Genomic DNA, 17,120 nt, shown 5'->3' with positions numbered 1-17,120 from the left:
ACCAGCAAAATCCTGCCACCTGGAATTATTAACAATAGTACTCTCAAATTACAACTAGGCAAAGTAGAAACCACAATTTAATTATAGCATGTATTTTAAAAATTATTGTGAGAACACTTAACATTAAAACATACAGTTAATGACTAATGCTGTATTTAGATGAGATTAATTGCTTCAAATGTAAGTCAGATCACTCAGCCCAAGGAGTTAGAAAAGTATATGAACTAAAGCTAAGGAGAACAGAATGATTAAAGCGAAAATTAGTACAGTAGAAAATGTAACAGAAATAGATTGATAAGTGCCTTCAACAGTCAGTTCTTAACAGACAATAAAATAGATCCTCTAAAGATAAAAAAGAAAAATCACAGTACTCAAGAACAGAAATGAGACTGAGAGCATGGCCTAGTGGTAGCGTGCTTGCCTAGCATGTATGAAACCCCAGGTTCAATTCCTTGGTAACACATACACACGCACACGCACACACACACACACACACACACACACACACACACACACACACACACCAAAAAAGCTGGAAGTGGTGCTGTGGCTCAAGTGATAGAGCTCTAGCCTTGAGAAAAACTTTAAGGACAGTGCCCTGGCCCTGAGTCAAGTTCATACCAGGACTTTCCTGTCCTGGCTGGCTTCAAACACCTGTCTGGATCTACCACTCAGGTCTTGGCCCTTGAGTAGCTAGGATTACAGGTATGAGCCACAGGCACCCAGTTATAAATTATTTATTGTTAAAAGAGCATAACTGGAAGAAATAAAGGAATTGTCAAAAGGCCATCTTCTAAAAACGAACTAAGCCTAGACATTTTCAAAAGTAATGTCTTCAAACTTTTAAGGAACAAATCATTCTGATATTGTTGGAACTATTTGAGGACATAAAAAGAAAGTTTTCATTTTTTAAACATAATCAGATAATACTGATCCCAACTCTGAATAAGATAACACAAATATAGAACATTATGAACTAATTTCACTGCCAAATATTGACGCAAAATCCCAAATGAAATATTAACAAATGGAACTCAGAGCAAATCGTGCTTTATGGCTAAGTCATCTTAATGAGACTGGATCATTTCCTTTGTAACACTTATCACAATTTGTACTTACATTCCACACCTTCTTTCCAGTGCCTGTGTGTCATTTACAAAAGCTGCTTATGTAATTGACCACAAAAATGGTTATAAGATTGTCTTCCTAGCCAGATGAGTCCTATGAAGACACTGAATGTCTTTCAACTATACTAACATATACTTTACTTAGACCCACAACAGAGAACATACAATAAGAATTAACTAAGAGACAGTTCTTCTAAACAGTCATTATTATAGCTTATCATGATAATGTATCAAAAGGAAAATACCAAAATGTTGGTCAAGTGATGTGAAATTTGATTCATAAGATGAATATGTTCTGGGGATTTAATATACAACTGGTAACTAATGTTAATAATTGTATTGGGTATCCAAAATATATGTAAAATAAATACTGAATGTTTTCAACACAGAGAGAGAGAGAGAGAGAATGATTTAAATTACTTGATTATCTGATTCTGATAATCATTTCTCAATATACAGGCATATCAAATTGTCATGTTATACACCTTAAATTTACACAAACTGTATTTTTCAATGATAATCTGACAAAGCTTGGAAAATAGAGGCCTTAAAGGATATTAAAGTTTATGGTTTATTACTAATAAACTGAATGAAGGGCAGGAATGTTCGCATTGCAGGAAGAAATGTGTTTATCTTGCTCTTTGGGTATTTTACAATGATCATTAGTGACTTTTACAAGAAAAAAATAGTTATGAAAGTCATGTAGTAGCTCTGAAAAACATTTATATTGTTATGTAAAATTGAAAACACAGCGTACTTACCACCATTCTGACTGAAAGCATGCCTCAAACACAGCTGAAAATGAATGGGAGGGAGTGGATGAGTGCAGGTTGTTTTCTTTATTGCTGCTATTGCACTGTTTTGTGTGGTAGCTTAAACAAGGGCACCAAAGAGAAAGAGGGCATGAAGACAAATAAGCATGAAGAGAATCTGGCCTCCAGTGGCTGGTTCCCTTAGCCTGTGTTTGTGAGTGCCTATTTGGGTATCTAAATGCTTAATCTGTGTATTTATAATTCTATCAATTTGTGGGGTACAGAGTGATGCTGCAATATGTATACCAATGGAATAATTAAAATAAGCTAGTTAATATATCCATCACCCCAAAAACCAATTCTCATGCTTAGAACATTTCAAATGTTTTTAATCTTAACACTTTTCAATGCTCTAATCTTGCTGTGATGAGCACAGTGGCTTTGGGGAATTTGTTGTTGTTTGGATTTTTTATGAATTGTTGTTTTGAGTTCTGTGGACAGTGTGGCGACTATCATTAAAGACACAGGGTTTCCAGCAGGAATCCGAAGTCTCTAAGGACAGTCCATTCTAGGATCAGGAAACTGGGGGAGCCAGGAAGTCCTGCTCTCTCCTTAGCACACTGTGGTTGTTTAAACAATATTAGCAGATGAAACAGTAATGACTCTCCGATCAGGAGATACAGATCTAGGATCCAGCCATCTAGGAAGTCTTTGGGATCAGTGGAGGCAACCAGATTTTTTTAATGGGGTCAGTAGTATATTGGGGAAAAGAATAATGCTGTAACAGTAAGAAGAATATGTATTTATTGTTGATAATTAAGAAAATGGAGAAAGTTACAAAGAAAAACCATACAAGTTCATGTCTTAGAGCACTGTTGTACAGTTATGACAGCGTGCCTGGCAGAGCCTGGAAGGCCATGTGCCAGTTATTTCAGAAGCTTCACAGTGGCTGTCAACATGGTAATTCCCCTCCAGGTGATTTTTCCAAAGGAAATAGGCAGAGTTGATGGACAGGTTTACATTCAAGAATATTCATTACAGCCTCATTTTTAATGTTAAGAAAAAATAGATTCAATTTATGTGTCTGAAAATAAGTGATTGTCAAAATACATTATGCATTTGTACAAAGACGGCAAGTAATGGCAATCGAAACAGGTTCCTAAATCATGCATGTTGTGCCCAGTACACCTTCCTCACAAATACAGAAACCGGGACGCTCTCAAACACACACAAAACGATTTGGAACTGTTGAGATTGCTGGCAACTATAGTTGTTCTTTCCAGGTAGTTCTACATGTTTTCTGAATTCTTTTAAATGAGTGTATTCACTTTCATAGGTCCTTTTTAATGAATTTGAAGTTTGTTCAAAGAAAACATTTTTGTTCAGCTTCTCAGTGCTATAGATAACAAGCAACATTAACGTAACTTCTTCTAATCTTCTTTTGCTTATAAGTACATGAGTACTTTCTATTTTTATGTTCTACATACTACATATGCATTACCTGGCAGTTTCGAGTGTCTTAACTGACCACATCAGCCATCTTCTCTCCAAATAAACTTCCAAGTGCTTGACACTAACCTAAATATACTTCCTTGACTTACAACAAGTGCTGATTAAGCAGTTGGTGTCAAAAAAATTAATGGTTAACCATAGAAATTGATAGCGTTCAATAAAGAATTCTAACTATTCTAACTTCTGCTGGACACTGGTGGATCAAGCCTGTAATCCCAGCTATGCAGGGGGCTAAGATCTGAGGATTGTTATTCGAAGCCAACCCGGGCAGGAAAGTCCACAAGGCTTATCTCCAATTAACCACCAAAAAGCCAAAAATGGAGCTGTATGTAGTTCAAGTGGTAATGCACTAGCCTTGAGCACAAAAGCCTTCAGTTCAAGAAAAGAAAATCTGTGTGGGTTTTTTGTTGTTGTTGTTGGTATGTTTCTTTTTTAAATGGTGGCTAAATTAGATGACCTTTAAGGTCCTCTGCAGTGCTGAGGTTCTTGGGCTAATGGAACAGTGTGTTCAACTCCTTCTCCATTAATTATCCCTTGGGGAGATTCAGCTATTCAGATCACAAAACTATAGCCAACACTGTGCTCCAGTTTCAGGCACATTGTTTGGAGAGGAAATCAGTGTCCCTGAAGAGCTGACAAACAAACTTAAACTAACAAGTGACACACAGATTTCTGTAGATATTTTAAATTCTTAGATTAGCCAAGATATGACTGTTGTCATGATTAATCAGATATAACATCTGAAATATGTAAAAAGACCAGATCAAAGACATTGTAAGATGTAGCAGGGCCTGGTTGTAAGAACCTCTTGGTTTAGATTGGGAATTTATTGATAGAATTTGTCACCTGGTTTCCTCTGGTAATTATGATTTTTAACTGAAAGAAAATGCCTAATTTAGAAGTTTGCCCTTGTCCCCTTTAAATTAAAGCATATTTTTAGGTTTTGGAAAAATAAGTTTCCTCCTGGTTAAGTTTCATGTATTTAAACATATTTTCTGTATTTTATATATCATATATTTTATATATTATGTTGTATATATTGTACTCTTTCCTTATATGAGCATATAAAACAAACCAGATATCTTATGACCAAGTAGTTAACTTAGGAAATATATGTCCTTCACATTGCCTGTGATTTATAATTATTTGATGCCATGCAAAAATTATTTATAATTTTCCGTGGATTTCAGCTAAACTATGAAAGTATAACATAACTCTCAGGGACCTGAGACAGACAAAGTATTGTGTTCTTCATAAAAAAATGTGAGACAAAAATACTTGCTGCCTTTATCATAATATAACTATCAAGTCCATTTTTCTTGCCTTTTTAAAATTGTTGCTATTGTTTCAGTCCTGAGGCTTGAACTCCGGGTCTGGGTGCTTTTCCTGAGCTTTTTTGCTCTAGTGCTCTACCACTTGAGCCACAGTTCTATTAGTGTGTGTGTGCACATGCACATAGACTCACAAACTTTCCTGCTCAAGCCGACTTTGTACTGCAATCCTCAGATCTCAGCTTCCTGAGTAGCTAGGATTACAGGCATGAACCACCAGCCCAGCTCAAGTCCATTTATCTTAATTACTATTTGGAGCCCATGAAAAAGTTGTTCTCATAAGGGATGAGTCCCTCTTTTGAACAGAAGATAAGTAGATACTGCTTTGTAAGTAGGTTTTAATTCACTTGGAAATGAATACTCAGCTCTGGTCTTATTTCTCATTGCTACCTCTCAAAAAGTATTCACATTCAGGCTTCTCACAGCTCTTGGTAAACTCAGAGTAATTAGCTTTCCACTTCCCAGTCTTCTCGTCTATTTAGATTTCATTTTTTAAGTGTAGTTTAACAGTTTCCCATTAATGCTGGGCTGCTGACCTGTTGTCTCATCACCCTCCTTTATCATTTTTGCCATCTAACCGTAATTAAAATCTCCACCGGATCCTTTCAACAGTCCTGCCTAGGAAATTAGAATCTGGCCCCCAGTGGGAAGCACTCAGTCCCACAGTGAATCTCTAGATAATTAAAGCCAGTTTTTAGTACAGCACACTGAACAGTAAATTCTTCCCTGTACCTCACCATTGTTTTCATTCTGTAAGCATAAAGCTGACACATTTGCCACTCCACCGAGTAAACTTAATCTGTGTATCTGTAAATCTAGGTCAAATGCATACTTTATTTGGTTTTTGTTTGTTTGTTTGTTTTCTCTTCCAGCCTCAGTGACTACTATTTCAGTAAAAGCCGTCTCGGGCATGATCACTTTTTCTATGACGGATAAAATGCAACTAACTTATCCAATCTTCTATATCATGCTTATCATCATGATAGCATCTTGTGTTTTCCAAGTCAAGTAAGTTAGCTTCCACAAACCTGCTAATCTTTCCATGTCTCTATGCTTCTCTGGGCAATAATCCCTATTGGTTTTAGACAACTAAAATTAGTTGCGATTTCTAAAGGTGAAGGGCCTTCAGCTTACCACAGCCAACATGCCTTCTTTCTTCTTTGCATCCACTAGTGAATTTTTACCAAGCCTTGTCCTCATTTCTTGTGTGTTCTAAAGTGTGGCCATAACCCAGCTAAGTGTGCTTCGATGCTTTCCTGATGCTCTTCTGCTTGTAATTAGTGTCTATTGCACACAGGTTGTCATTAGCAATCAATCAGAGGGGCAAGTCCACATCCAGAATTTCATTCTAAGTATGGAAATCCGTGAACCCTTCACCTTCATTTCTTAGCTCATGCTCATTAACTGCCCAGAGATGGACAAAACCAGACATTTGGCCAGAAGGAAAATCCTTTCTCCAGAACTTTGCATCTTTGGCCAGAATTTCCTTTGCACCCACAGGATTGCAGAATGATTGTTTTATGTTTCTCTTGGGCCCTAATAGTGGTGACATGGAACATTTTCAACTTCTGCTTTTGTCCCTCTTCCACCTCCATCTGCTATAATCTCACACACACACCCATTTCACATTGTGATTATGCCTTTGCCTGCTAGGCAGCCAAGGAGATTTCTGTTCACCCTAAAGTGCTATGTAAAAGCACCACCCCAATGCCAGTTAGGAAGTCAGAGTTCCAACAGAGAATGCAAGTGGTTCCTTCTATAAGTGACAAAAGTGTAATCATTATTGGCTGTGGAGGGCTCCTGTAGAAATCCAATAGTTTTGTTGTAGTTGTTGTTTTGATTTGGTTGGTTTGAAGGGGAGGTGTTACTAAGATTTGAACCCAGGGCCTTGTGCTTTTCTAGGCAAACACTCTGCCACTTGAGCCACAACCTCTGACCTGAAACCCCGTGTTTAGCGTTGTTTTATATGTCCCTTTCTCATAATACTGGGTTTGCTTACAGTATTTGAAGCTTGCTGTTTTGGTTCTTTTCTCTTCTGAGAAAACCAGGTCTTTTAGGACTGAGTCAGTGTCGTTATTCCTGGGCTATGCTTCATGAATTTACGAGACAGACACATGGATGGCAGATGACATTCTCTCACCCATATTTTACTCCCTCCCCATCACTGTAGATCTGTGATCCTTGGCCCTAGTTGCCCATCAACATCACATACATGTGAGCATGCATGTTACATGCATGTCTCCCTGCACTTGTATGTCCCTACATCCATATATGTATGCATATGTACTTGGGATTGACATAAGAGATTTGTTGTTTGGGTTACTGTTGTTTTTTGGGTTTTTTTGTTTTGTTTTTTTTTTAGGTTCTCTAGAGTAGAGCCTAAGCATTGGGTTTTTGTTGTTGTTGTTTCTCTGCTAGTCCTGGGGCTTGAACATAGGTCCTGGGCACTGTCTTTGGACACTTTTTGCTCAAGGCTCGCGCTCTGCTGCTTGAGCCACAGCACCAGTCCTGCCTTTTCTGTGTATGTGGTACCCAGGAATCAAACCCAGGGCCTCATGCATGCGAGACAAACACTCTACCACTGTGTCCCGCTCCCAGCTGCAGTGGAGTTTCTTTAAGTGCCTAGGTGATAGTCCTGTAACTCTACTCTGGAAAACAATCCGATCCTTGACAGAGCAGCACAGCACAGCATGGAACCTGATTCCTAATGGCGGCCAAGGTGAGAAGCTGAGCTCCCACATGTGCGCTGCAGCTGGAGCGCCCGGCATTGTTTTTGAAACATTAAACATTCCTTTGCTTCTCCGTCTTCTTTCTTGGCGCGTGGCATGTCAATGGATAGCTATACAAGTCCCCAGATATGATATTTAACAGATTCTAAGGTCTAGTCTAATGAATCAACCCCAATGTGATACTGGTCCAGCAGCCTGAATTGCTTCCAACTCAAACTAATGTGGCCTCAGAATATGATTAATTGCTTTTCATTGTTACTGTTGTTGGTTTAAACAGACCATAAAACCTGACATCTGATCTCATACATCAGATGCATATAAGCTATGACTGCTGATTGGAAATGCCCTTTCGCTGCACTTCCTTTCCCTTTGTAGTTGAAGCTTAAAAAAAAAAAAACAGCTTGTATTTCTTGAGGTTATTGTTAACTTTTTTGCGGAGCGTTTCTAAGCCCAAGCCTCAGTCACCGCCTTCTACTCTAGGTTCCTGAATCAAGCCACGAAGCTCTACACTACAACAACTGTGGTGCCAGTTAACCATATTTTCTTTACAACCAGTGCCATCATTGCAGGTGAGTCTTAGCTTTCCTTATGCCCATGCTTCCACCCTAGCACAAGCATAAGTGAAAGGAACCAAAGTATCTTTGAGTAACGAGGAGCAGTGGAGTTCAGATCTCCCCAGTCTCTATCCAGTGTCTGTATTTCTTCTGCAAAATCACCTAGAATAGACTGTGCAATCACTTTTCTTGCCAGAAGACAGTCTTTTTAAGTTATTAATTTTCTGTTGAAAATTGAACCCTATATTTAAAGAAAAGATAATACCCCAAAACACCATTTCTAGTATCTAATGCTTTTTGATAAAAGAAAGTACACATTGGTGTGCTCTAAAATTACTAGAAAATCAAAATAGGGCAAAGAAAAGAATTGTAAATGAAATATTGGCCATGACATTGGCCAAGATACATGAACTTATAAACTAATTGTATTGAAATCCCTTTGTACAACTACTTAAAGTTAATAAGAAAAATAGGAACATATAGAAAAAATACGAACAGAAAATAAATATACCGATACCAAAGGTTAAAAAATGGTAACCCTTAATATTCAGAAAGATGTGGAGAGCTGGGTAGTTCCCTGAGTAGGCTTTCTAGGTGACAGGAAGGCTGGTGTCCTTGTTCGGCTCATGGAGTGACTGATGAACATGTTAGGAGGGCTGAGACATCCTGAGAGTAGTAACAGTTTAGTATTACCTGAGGGATGGAAGTGAACTTCTTTACTAACTTCCTGCTCCCATCAAAAGGTAAGAGAGTGGAGTTAAGTGAGATACTGTATTTTGCCTACCCATTTAGAAAAGATTTTGTTTGTCTTGCAACGGCCAATGTGGGCAAGGCTACACTGTCACAGGCTCCCTCATGGTCTTTGGCAGGAAGTTCCACTCTCCTGGAGCTGAGTTTCATAGTTTTTACCAAAAGCCTTTAAAATGTATCTCCTCTTGAGTTCTATAAGTCAACCACAAAACTACAAATTATCTAATTTTAAAAATGGGTAGAAAACTTAGAGGTTACTATGAAGAAAAACATTAAATGGCCCACAGACATATATTAAAAGAAAGTTCACTATCACTCCCCATCCAGGAAATACAAATCAAAACCACAGATATCACTTCCTACCCATTTACTATTAGAAGTAAAAAAACATCATATGCTGATATGCATAGTCATATGTATGGATAAACATAAACATGACTCTAACTATGAATCTACCTAGAAGGAGAAGGGAAGGGGAAAAAGATAAGAAAGAATGTGGAAAATCTTGAAGTACATTGCAACTCTGTATGAGAACAGCATAAAGAACCTCAAAGAAAGTTGTTAATCAATAGAGGGCTTGAGGTACTAGGAAAAAAACAGGTCCATTGGTGGGGTTGGGCTAAAAAGGTAGATGAAAGAAAAGTAATGTAGTCAAAATAGATTGCATCTATGAAAATATAACAATGAAACCTATTCAAATTGTTTTATGAAGGAACAGAGTAATAGAGGTGTGAGATTGTAAACATTCGGGAAATGTCACAATGAACCCCACACACACATATAACTACTATATGCTGATAAAAAAATATTTGAGTAGAAAGCATCAAGTGTAGAGAAGATGTGGAGAAATTAGAACGATTAGTCCTGTGCACCATTGATAAAACGGCATGTTGCTACCATTATGGCAGGCAATATGGCAGTTTCTCAAAATTTGAATTACCATAAAATCCAGCAGTTACCCTCCTGAGAGAATTAACCCACCCCCAAATAAAAAGGAAAGCAGGGTCTTAAAATGTATTTTTAAATTTATGTTTATGCCAGCATTGCAGCCCAAATGACCGACGACAGATAAACAAAACGTGGTATAGACATTCAATGAAATATTATTCAGCTTTCAAGAGAAAAAATTCTGGTTCATGCTACAACATGGTTACAACTTGAAAACATTGTTCTATATGAAATAAGTGAATCACAAAATGAACATTACTGTAAGATTCCGTTTGTTTGAAATGCTTAGAATGCTCAAATTCACAGAAACAAAAATGTTAGAGGTTTCCAGGGACTGTGAAAAGGATTAGATGTGGAGTTTTCAAGTTTTTATATGGAAAACTTCTGGAAGTTGGTTATGTAGCAATAGCAATATTTTAACACCAGTTACTATACATTTAAAAGTGGTGAGGATGGTAAATTTCATATGTATTTTACTATAATATTTTAAATAAAAATCTTTCCGCACTTTGAAATAGAGATGCTACTTCTAGAAACCCATTCTAATAACAACAAAACTTCTAAGACATAAGTTTACTGCTATTTTACTAAAGCATGAGTATTTAGAAATGACTTAAATTCCCCTTGTAGAAATGAATATCATGGTGTATGAGCTTAGAATAACATGAAACATCACAATGATTACTAAGATAGAGCAATCTGGAAAACATTTCAGAAATGCTTATTCATTCATGAGAGCTGAACTTGACTTCTTCCTGTGAGATGCTCATTCTCTGAGTGAAGAGGTTGAAGCAAAGGAGGCTTTCTCACTTAGGTACACTTCTCATCCCGCTCATCAGTAGCAGTGGTGCACATAGACACTCAGTAAATATTCACTGACTGCCTGGCAAAGCTACAGCTCTCTGTCTCTGTCTGCCTATCTGCCTGTCTGTCTATCTCTATCACACACACACATACATGGTCTAATTCCAAATGAGTTGTAATTTAAAGATACCTTATTTAATAATAGCTCTGCAAAGGCTTTAGAATCTTAAACCAATAAGAAATTACAGAGACCAACAGAGAAAGAAGAAAAGCTCCTCAAAGCACATGATTCATGCTTGTATCCCATGGCCTAGAATGAGAAAACTAGAAGAAGGAGCTGGGAGAGAGGCTAGCCAAGGGAAATGAAACTGAGACCCGCACACCTAGTTACTAGACTGTCTTCCAGTGTCCATGTAGCCAGACAGACAGACCACAGAGCACAGCCAAGAGTCACAGCACACGTAGCAGCTGGCCTGAGGAAGAAGGCTTGACATGTCAGTAAATGGCCTCAGCTCCACCCAGGCTCTCAGGATTGCTGACCCCAGATGTAAAACCCCTGATGGAAAGTGGTTTTGTTCTCTTGAATGTTCCGGGGGAAAATCCTGGACCGGAAAAGAAACTTCTGCTAACAAGCTACATCAATTTTTTTAAATATGGCAGTCACAGGGAATGAGTTCTGCAAACCTATGTAACTCTTTTGAAGTAATTTTAAAGCGTGACACAGAATATTCCTTTATGTTTGGTTTTGTGTGTGTGTGTGTGTGTGTGTGTGTGTGTGTGTGTGTGTGTGTGTGTGTGTGTTGTTGCTGTGCCAGTAAGGGAGTTTGAACTCAGGGCCTGAGTGCTTCCCTTTAGCTTGGTCACTCAAGGCTAGTGTTCTACTACTTGAGCCACGTCTCTACTTCCAGCTTTTTTCAGGTTTTAGAGATAGTTTCATAGACTTTCCTGCTGGGACTGGCTCCAAACCACCCACAGTACTCAGATCTCAGCCTACTGAGTAGCTAGGATTACATACATGAGCTACCAGTACCCAGATACAAATACTTTCCAACTAAACTACTGAATGAGCATTTGCAAAGTAGCCATTCTTAGAAATGATGTATTAACATAATTATTAAAATAATGTGTAACTATTATGCATACTCCTACCCTGAAATTCATTTTCTCTTCTTACACAGGTATTGTATTTTACCAGGAATTCCTTGGTGCTGCTTTTCTCACCGTGTTTATATATGTTTTTGGGTAAGTAAATGTTTCATAGGTAAGGTATGTGAAATTCTATTACTTTTATATAGGATTTTTGGCACTGTATCTGAAGTATAGAAAATTGGAAAATAATATAAGAAACGCTGGTTTCCTGAACACTTAAGGGAGACACGTTTTTCAACTTAGCACTCTACACAAGGTCCAGTTTCTTTGGCTTTGTGATTTGGGTCTCCCTCTGCCGGGGCCAACCGGCAGCAAACCAGGGTTCGCAGATTGGGGTTCCTGAAATAGGGGGCAAGGACTAGGAAGAAATAGAAGAGAGACAGACACACCGGGTCCGGGATGTCCGCAGTCCAGGTAAAGACTGCCGTTTATTTTTCACTCCAGCTTCTTCCCTCCTTGAGACCCAGGGAACTTCCAGGTGTTACATTCATATGGTAAATCTCAGGTCATTTAAACAGAATAAGGCCAGAAAACAATAAGACAATAAAGCCATTGTCTGATGCAAATCAAGGTACAGTTTGATTCCACTCTGGCTCCCAACATCCCTCTGAAGGCCCTGAAATACTGGAGATTTTCAAGGTCCTGCCAAAGTCAAGATAAATCCCATTGGCCTTTGTAGTTACTCCACAGACCCCACTATGCCTTTGGGGATCCCTAGACTAGATCTCAATTTGAGAACCATACTGCCTTGAAGATGACTGAGTGAAAGGCCAGGACTAGAGCAGATCTCTGGGTCTGGACCTAACAGCTTCAGGTGGGTAACATCCCTTTCGTGTGTTAGAGTGCCCAGTCTGACAACTAGAGATTGGAGGACCTCGTTGTTAGCATGGCTGGCAAACAGAGCAGAGCTTTGACAATACATCAGAAGCATCTGTTGGTTCCAACTGGCACCCTATTAATGCTTGCTTAGCTGCCCCTTGATCTGGTATTCAGCATAACCATTGTTATGCAAACTTGAGCCTAGACTATTTGCAGCATAGGAAACCATCTATCTTGAAAATGCAGTTTCATAAGACATTGGGTGAGGCCAAACTTCTGGGGTCTGGAAACTATGACTACTCTTATGGCCAAGGACAATGAGATTTCTTAGAAAATTAAAGAATAAATTGTTTTTCACTCGTGTTGCCTGCCAGTAATGGGTCTGGGCATGCATGGATAGAAAACGAGACCTAGTGTCTACCCAGAGGAGCCTGAATTAGCCTCCAGATGGTAAAAACCTGGGGCAGAGATTTATTGGAAGCTACCCAAGTCCTGGTTCTGGGTATAAATATTATTGGCTACAACAATTAAGACAAGTTCTAGGCAACTTACCATGAGAAACAGAATAAACAAAACAGATAGAATTTATGTCATTATGTAGAATAGAGAGTTCAGTTATTTACTATCAAGACTTGCTTCAGAATTCTTGTGTTCTTGATTAATATTTTCCTTACAGGTGCTTTCTGTCATTCCTTGGCGTATTTTTGGTGACAAGAAATCGAGAAAAGGAACATCTGCAACAACCCTACATTGATTTTGGCAACATTCTTGGTAAATGTGCGTGTGTGTGTGTGTGTGTGTGTTTGTGTTTGTGCGTGCACACGCACACATTTAGCCTTATGAATGAAACATTGCTGATGTTATTTTGAATATTAATATAAAAACCTTTTTTGCAGTACTAGGGTTTGATCTCAGGCTTTCACCCTTACTAGGTAGGCCCTCACATTATTATTTTCAAGGTAGGAACTTTCTTTATGCCCAGGCTAACCTGGACTGCAATTCTCCTATTTGTGCTTCCATTAGTCACTGGGATGGATGTTCCCACACACCCAGCCGTTGTACTTCCCCTAATAGCTCGGGCTGATCACAGGTATGTGACACTATGCCTAGCCATTAGTTGTGAGGGAGTCTCATAAACGTTTATGTCCAGGCTAGCTTCACCCATAGTTCCTAAGTTAGCGTTAGGGGCTTGAGCCACCACACTCAGCTAAAATAGAATTCTTAGCTTCAAAAATGTACATTTAGCCAGGCATGGTGGCTCACGCCTGTAATCCTAGCTACTCAGGAGGCTGAGATCTGAGGATAGTGGTTCAAAGCATCCCAGGCACTAAAGACATGAGACTCTTACCTCCAATTAACCTCTAGAAAACTGGAAGTGGCACTATGACTCAAGGGACGGTGGTAGCCTTGAGCTGAAGAGCTCAGAGACAGCACCCAGGCCCAGAGTTCAAGCCCCATGACCAACCAAAAACAGTGTACATTTAATGAAGAAGCCAAATATGATGCTCTCACTGTCAATAGTAATATAGAGAGCATAGAGCAGTGAAGTCATAAAAGAAGCAACCACATTTGGAAATGTGAAGCGATAGGAGGAAGTGTGGGGAAGGGCTTCCTGCAGCAGCACCCAGCCATTATCAGTGCTGCGGCAGTACATCTAGGCCCTGAGAAGGTTAGGCCACTCAGGAACATCACTTCTGGGAAACACTGTGTACCCAGGGTACTAAGATTGACATCACGCCAATCGCTTCTTTCCCTCCTCCTTACTGCTCCCATCTAGGAACAGCATACAGCATCTTTCTAGTCCTCATTTCTGACTGAGAAGTAGCTACTTGGGCATAGAGACAGCCCATTGTGTCCTGACTGCTCACCCATCCAACTTCAAACATCACCCAGTGTTGCCAGGGATTTGGTGACATGTAGATTTCAAGTAGGAATAGAAATATTCCCAGAACTTTTGCTACTATTCTGTTCTAATACTGAGAATACAATTCAGGAATTGACGTTTGTGGTAGTAATATACACCATAGATGCCATGCTTTAAAATGGCCTTGGTAGGGCCGGGAGTTTGGCCTAGTGGTAGAGTGCTTGTCTAGCATGCACAAAGACCCAGGTTCGATTCCTCGGTACCACATACATAGCAAAAAGCCAGAAGTGGTGCTGAGGCTCAAGTGGTAGAGTGCTAGCCTTGAGAAAGTCCAAGGACAGTGTTCAGGCCCTGAGCCCAAGCCCAGGACTGGCAAAAAAATAAATAAATAAATAAATAAAATAAAATAAAATGGCCTTGGTAAGAAATAAAATTAGGTAGAAAATAAAGTTTACTTGCTTTTAACTGTATTTTCCATTTCACAAAATCTCATGGGTCAGAAACAGTGTTTGAAGCCATTGTTACAGGCTGTTTTTCTGAACTGTTGTATGCATTAGACAAGACATGAGAAAGAAGACTAGACTCTGAGAAGCAGGGTTGGAGACATGCGAATGCCTCCCATGAAACCAACCGGTTTCCCTGCTGAGCTCAGGGTGGGGAGACTGTTCTCTCACTTGTGAGGGATAGCTAGCGTGCCCACATACCAAACAGCATGGGATTCCGTGGGCCTTTCTTCCTTGACGTTTTCTATTCAGAGGGTGACCACATGGTATTGTTTTTTAAGGAATGAAATGTGGCCTAAATTGAAGAGAAATTATTGGACTTTTTCTTCTGTAAGAGCTTGAAAGTTTTTTTATGATTATTATCTCCACAGGGAAACAAATGTTGGACAAAATACAACCAGATTCAAATGGCTTATCCTATGGAACTTTGCCTGATGGAAGTGACTCAACAAAGAGCCAAAGTGGAGAGAAGAAAGAGGCCTGAAATGCCGAGAGGGATGGCTGTTGGCCTGTTACTCGATACCACCTTTTTAAAAAGCTACACATGTTCCACTTGTGTCAGCAGCTATTTCATGCTGACGTGTGCGAGCATTCGCTTCAGTTCTCTCCTCAGTATGGACAGTCAGGACCCTCCTAAGAACTGACAGTCCAGTGTTTTCACAGAATGTAATCCGAGGTGTTTCCCACACCCTGGGCTTCTCCCTCGCACTCATCTAACCAGCTAGATCTTAATTACAGCCTGGCTGCTCATCAGGAATGTCATGCAAAAATGCACGTTTGCAATATTTGGCCATCGAAGGCATACATTGCTTTTCCCATGTGGCTTGTAGAGGCAGTTTTTTGGCTTTCAAGTGATCTTAAGCCTACCACCTCCATCCTAAAATGAAGGTCTGACATTCCTTTTTTCCAAGACACCTTTTATGAGCCTCTGCAATATGTTCCCCTTTTTATTCCTAAATTAAATGATAAGGCATCTCTTCTAAAAACTACTGCTATTAAAATCCTCCTTTGAAAATGGGGGCCTCTTTAAAATCAGAATTTATACATGGTATTTGTGATAGAATATACAAAAACTCAAAAGATCGGAGCCTTAAAAAAAAGGAAAATATTAAAGTTGAGCATGGTTCTTCATAGCTAGAATCTCATCCACCTGAGAGGCGTAGATGGGAGAATCATGGTTCAAGACCCTCTGAAAAGCAAAGTAAAAAAACAAAAAAGACTAGGGTATTGCTAAAGTGTCAGAGCCCTGCTTAGTAAGTGCAGTTCCCTGAGATTAATCCCCACTAACAGAAACTACATACACTAACATTGCAGCAATTCAGAGATTAGCCTGTTCCCTGCACAAGGTGCAGCCAGATGATCCTATTATACTTACCTTGAAACTGAAAAAAAATCTGTATATCTTGTATCTTTGTTACAGATCTTATCATTTATCAGATCAACTTATGTGTTTTAACTTCCACACAAGTCCCAAAACTGGGAGTGATATTTGCACTATCTGCCATTTCTGCCCCTGTTATTATTTCAAGTTTCCTTAACACTTCTGTGTCAAAGAATTATGATTAAAGAACTGGTTTTCTGCTGCTTAAATCTATGGACCTGAATTAGCAATGTATTCAAATCCAAGCCTTGGGAGAACACTTTTTGGCAATCATTAATCCCATCTCTAAATACTTTAGCAGGTGGATTCCATAGTGCTATCTGTTGTTTATAATCTTTCTGATACTGAAATAAGAAGAGCCTCCAGTGTGACCAAATAAGAAGTCCTATAATTTATGATAACTTCAGATGTGCCCTGACATGTCAGTCCAACATCATTCCAACCAATTGTATGATGCTGATGCAGGGGGTTCAACTCTGAGCTAGCAAGATAGTACATTTTTTTTTTGCCAGTCAAGGCCTAGGCACTATCCCTAAGTTTCTTTTGCTCAAAGCTAGCTCTTTACCACTTGAGCCACAGTACCACTTCCACCATTTTCTGAGTAGTTTATTGGATGTAAGTATCTCATGGACTTGCTTGCCTAGGCTAGCTTCAAACTACAGTCCCCAGATCTCAGCCTCCTGAGTAGCTAGGCTTACAGGTATGAGCCACCAGCACCCAGTGCAAGATGGAAATCTTAACTCTTTCAGGTCTTTAGTTTTGTTCTTCATCACAACCTAAAGCTAACCAAACTAGACACAAAGGAGGAGAGACTGAGATTCATCAGCAATGTATGAAAATAACTTAGATCCCATATCTGGTCTTTGAACTCCTAGTAACAATTTCTGTTGTTGATGG

At 39.2% G+C, this 17,120-nt stretch overlaps 1 protein-coding gene across 2 annotated transcripts in view; it reads left to right on the top strand.

Annotated features, from left to right (window-relative positions):
* The window catches only part of Nipal2 (NIPA like domain containing 2), a 79,491-nt gene extending 63,070 nt beyond the window's left edge, over nt 1-16,421 (top strand). The window contains exons 7-11 of one of the 2 annotated variants that reach the window (XM_090339126.1): nt 5,595-5,730; nt 7,932-8,020; nt 11,686-11,749; nt 13,152-13,246; nt 15,214-16,421. In XM_090339126.1, the coding sequence (XP_090195252.1) occupies nt 5,595-5,730; nt 7,932-8,020; nt 11,686-11,749; nt 13,152-13,246; nt 15,214-15,326 (497 nt within the window). In that variant the 3' untranslated portion in view covers nt 15,327-16,421. Of the gene's footprint in view, nt 1-5,594; nt 5,731-7,931; nt 8,021-11,685; nt 11,750-13,151; nt 13,253-15,213 lie in introns of both variants that reach the window. The other variant, XM_090339125.1, reaches the window with a different exon arrangement.
* The last annotated feature ends 699 nt before the right edge of the window (nt 16,422-17,120 follow it).

This window comes from Megascapheus bottae, chromosome 9, assembly GCF_031878675.1.
Source record: "Megascapheus bottae isolate mThoBot1 chromosome 9, mThoBot2.hap1, whole genome shotgun sequence".
Taxonomy (NCBI): Eukaryota; Metazoa; Chordata; class Mammalia; order Rodentia; family Geomyidae; genus Megascapheus; species Megascapheus bottae.
This window is presented reverse-complemented; position numbering and strand designations above follow the sequence as displayed.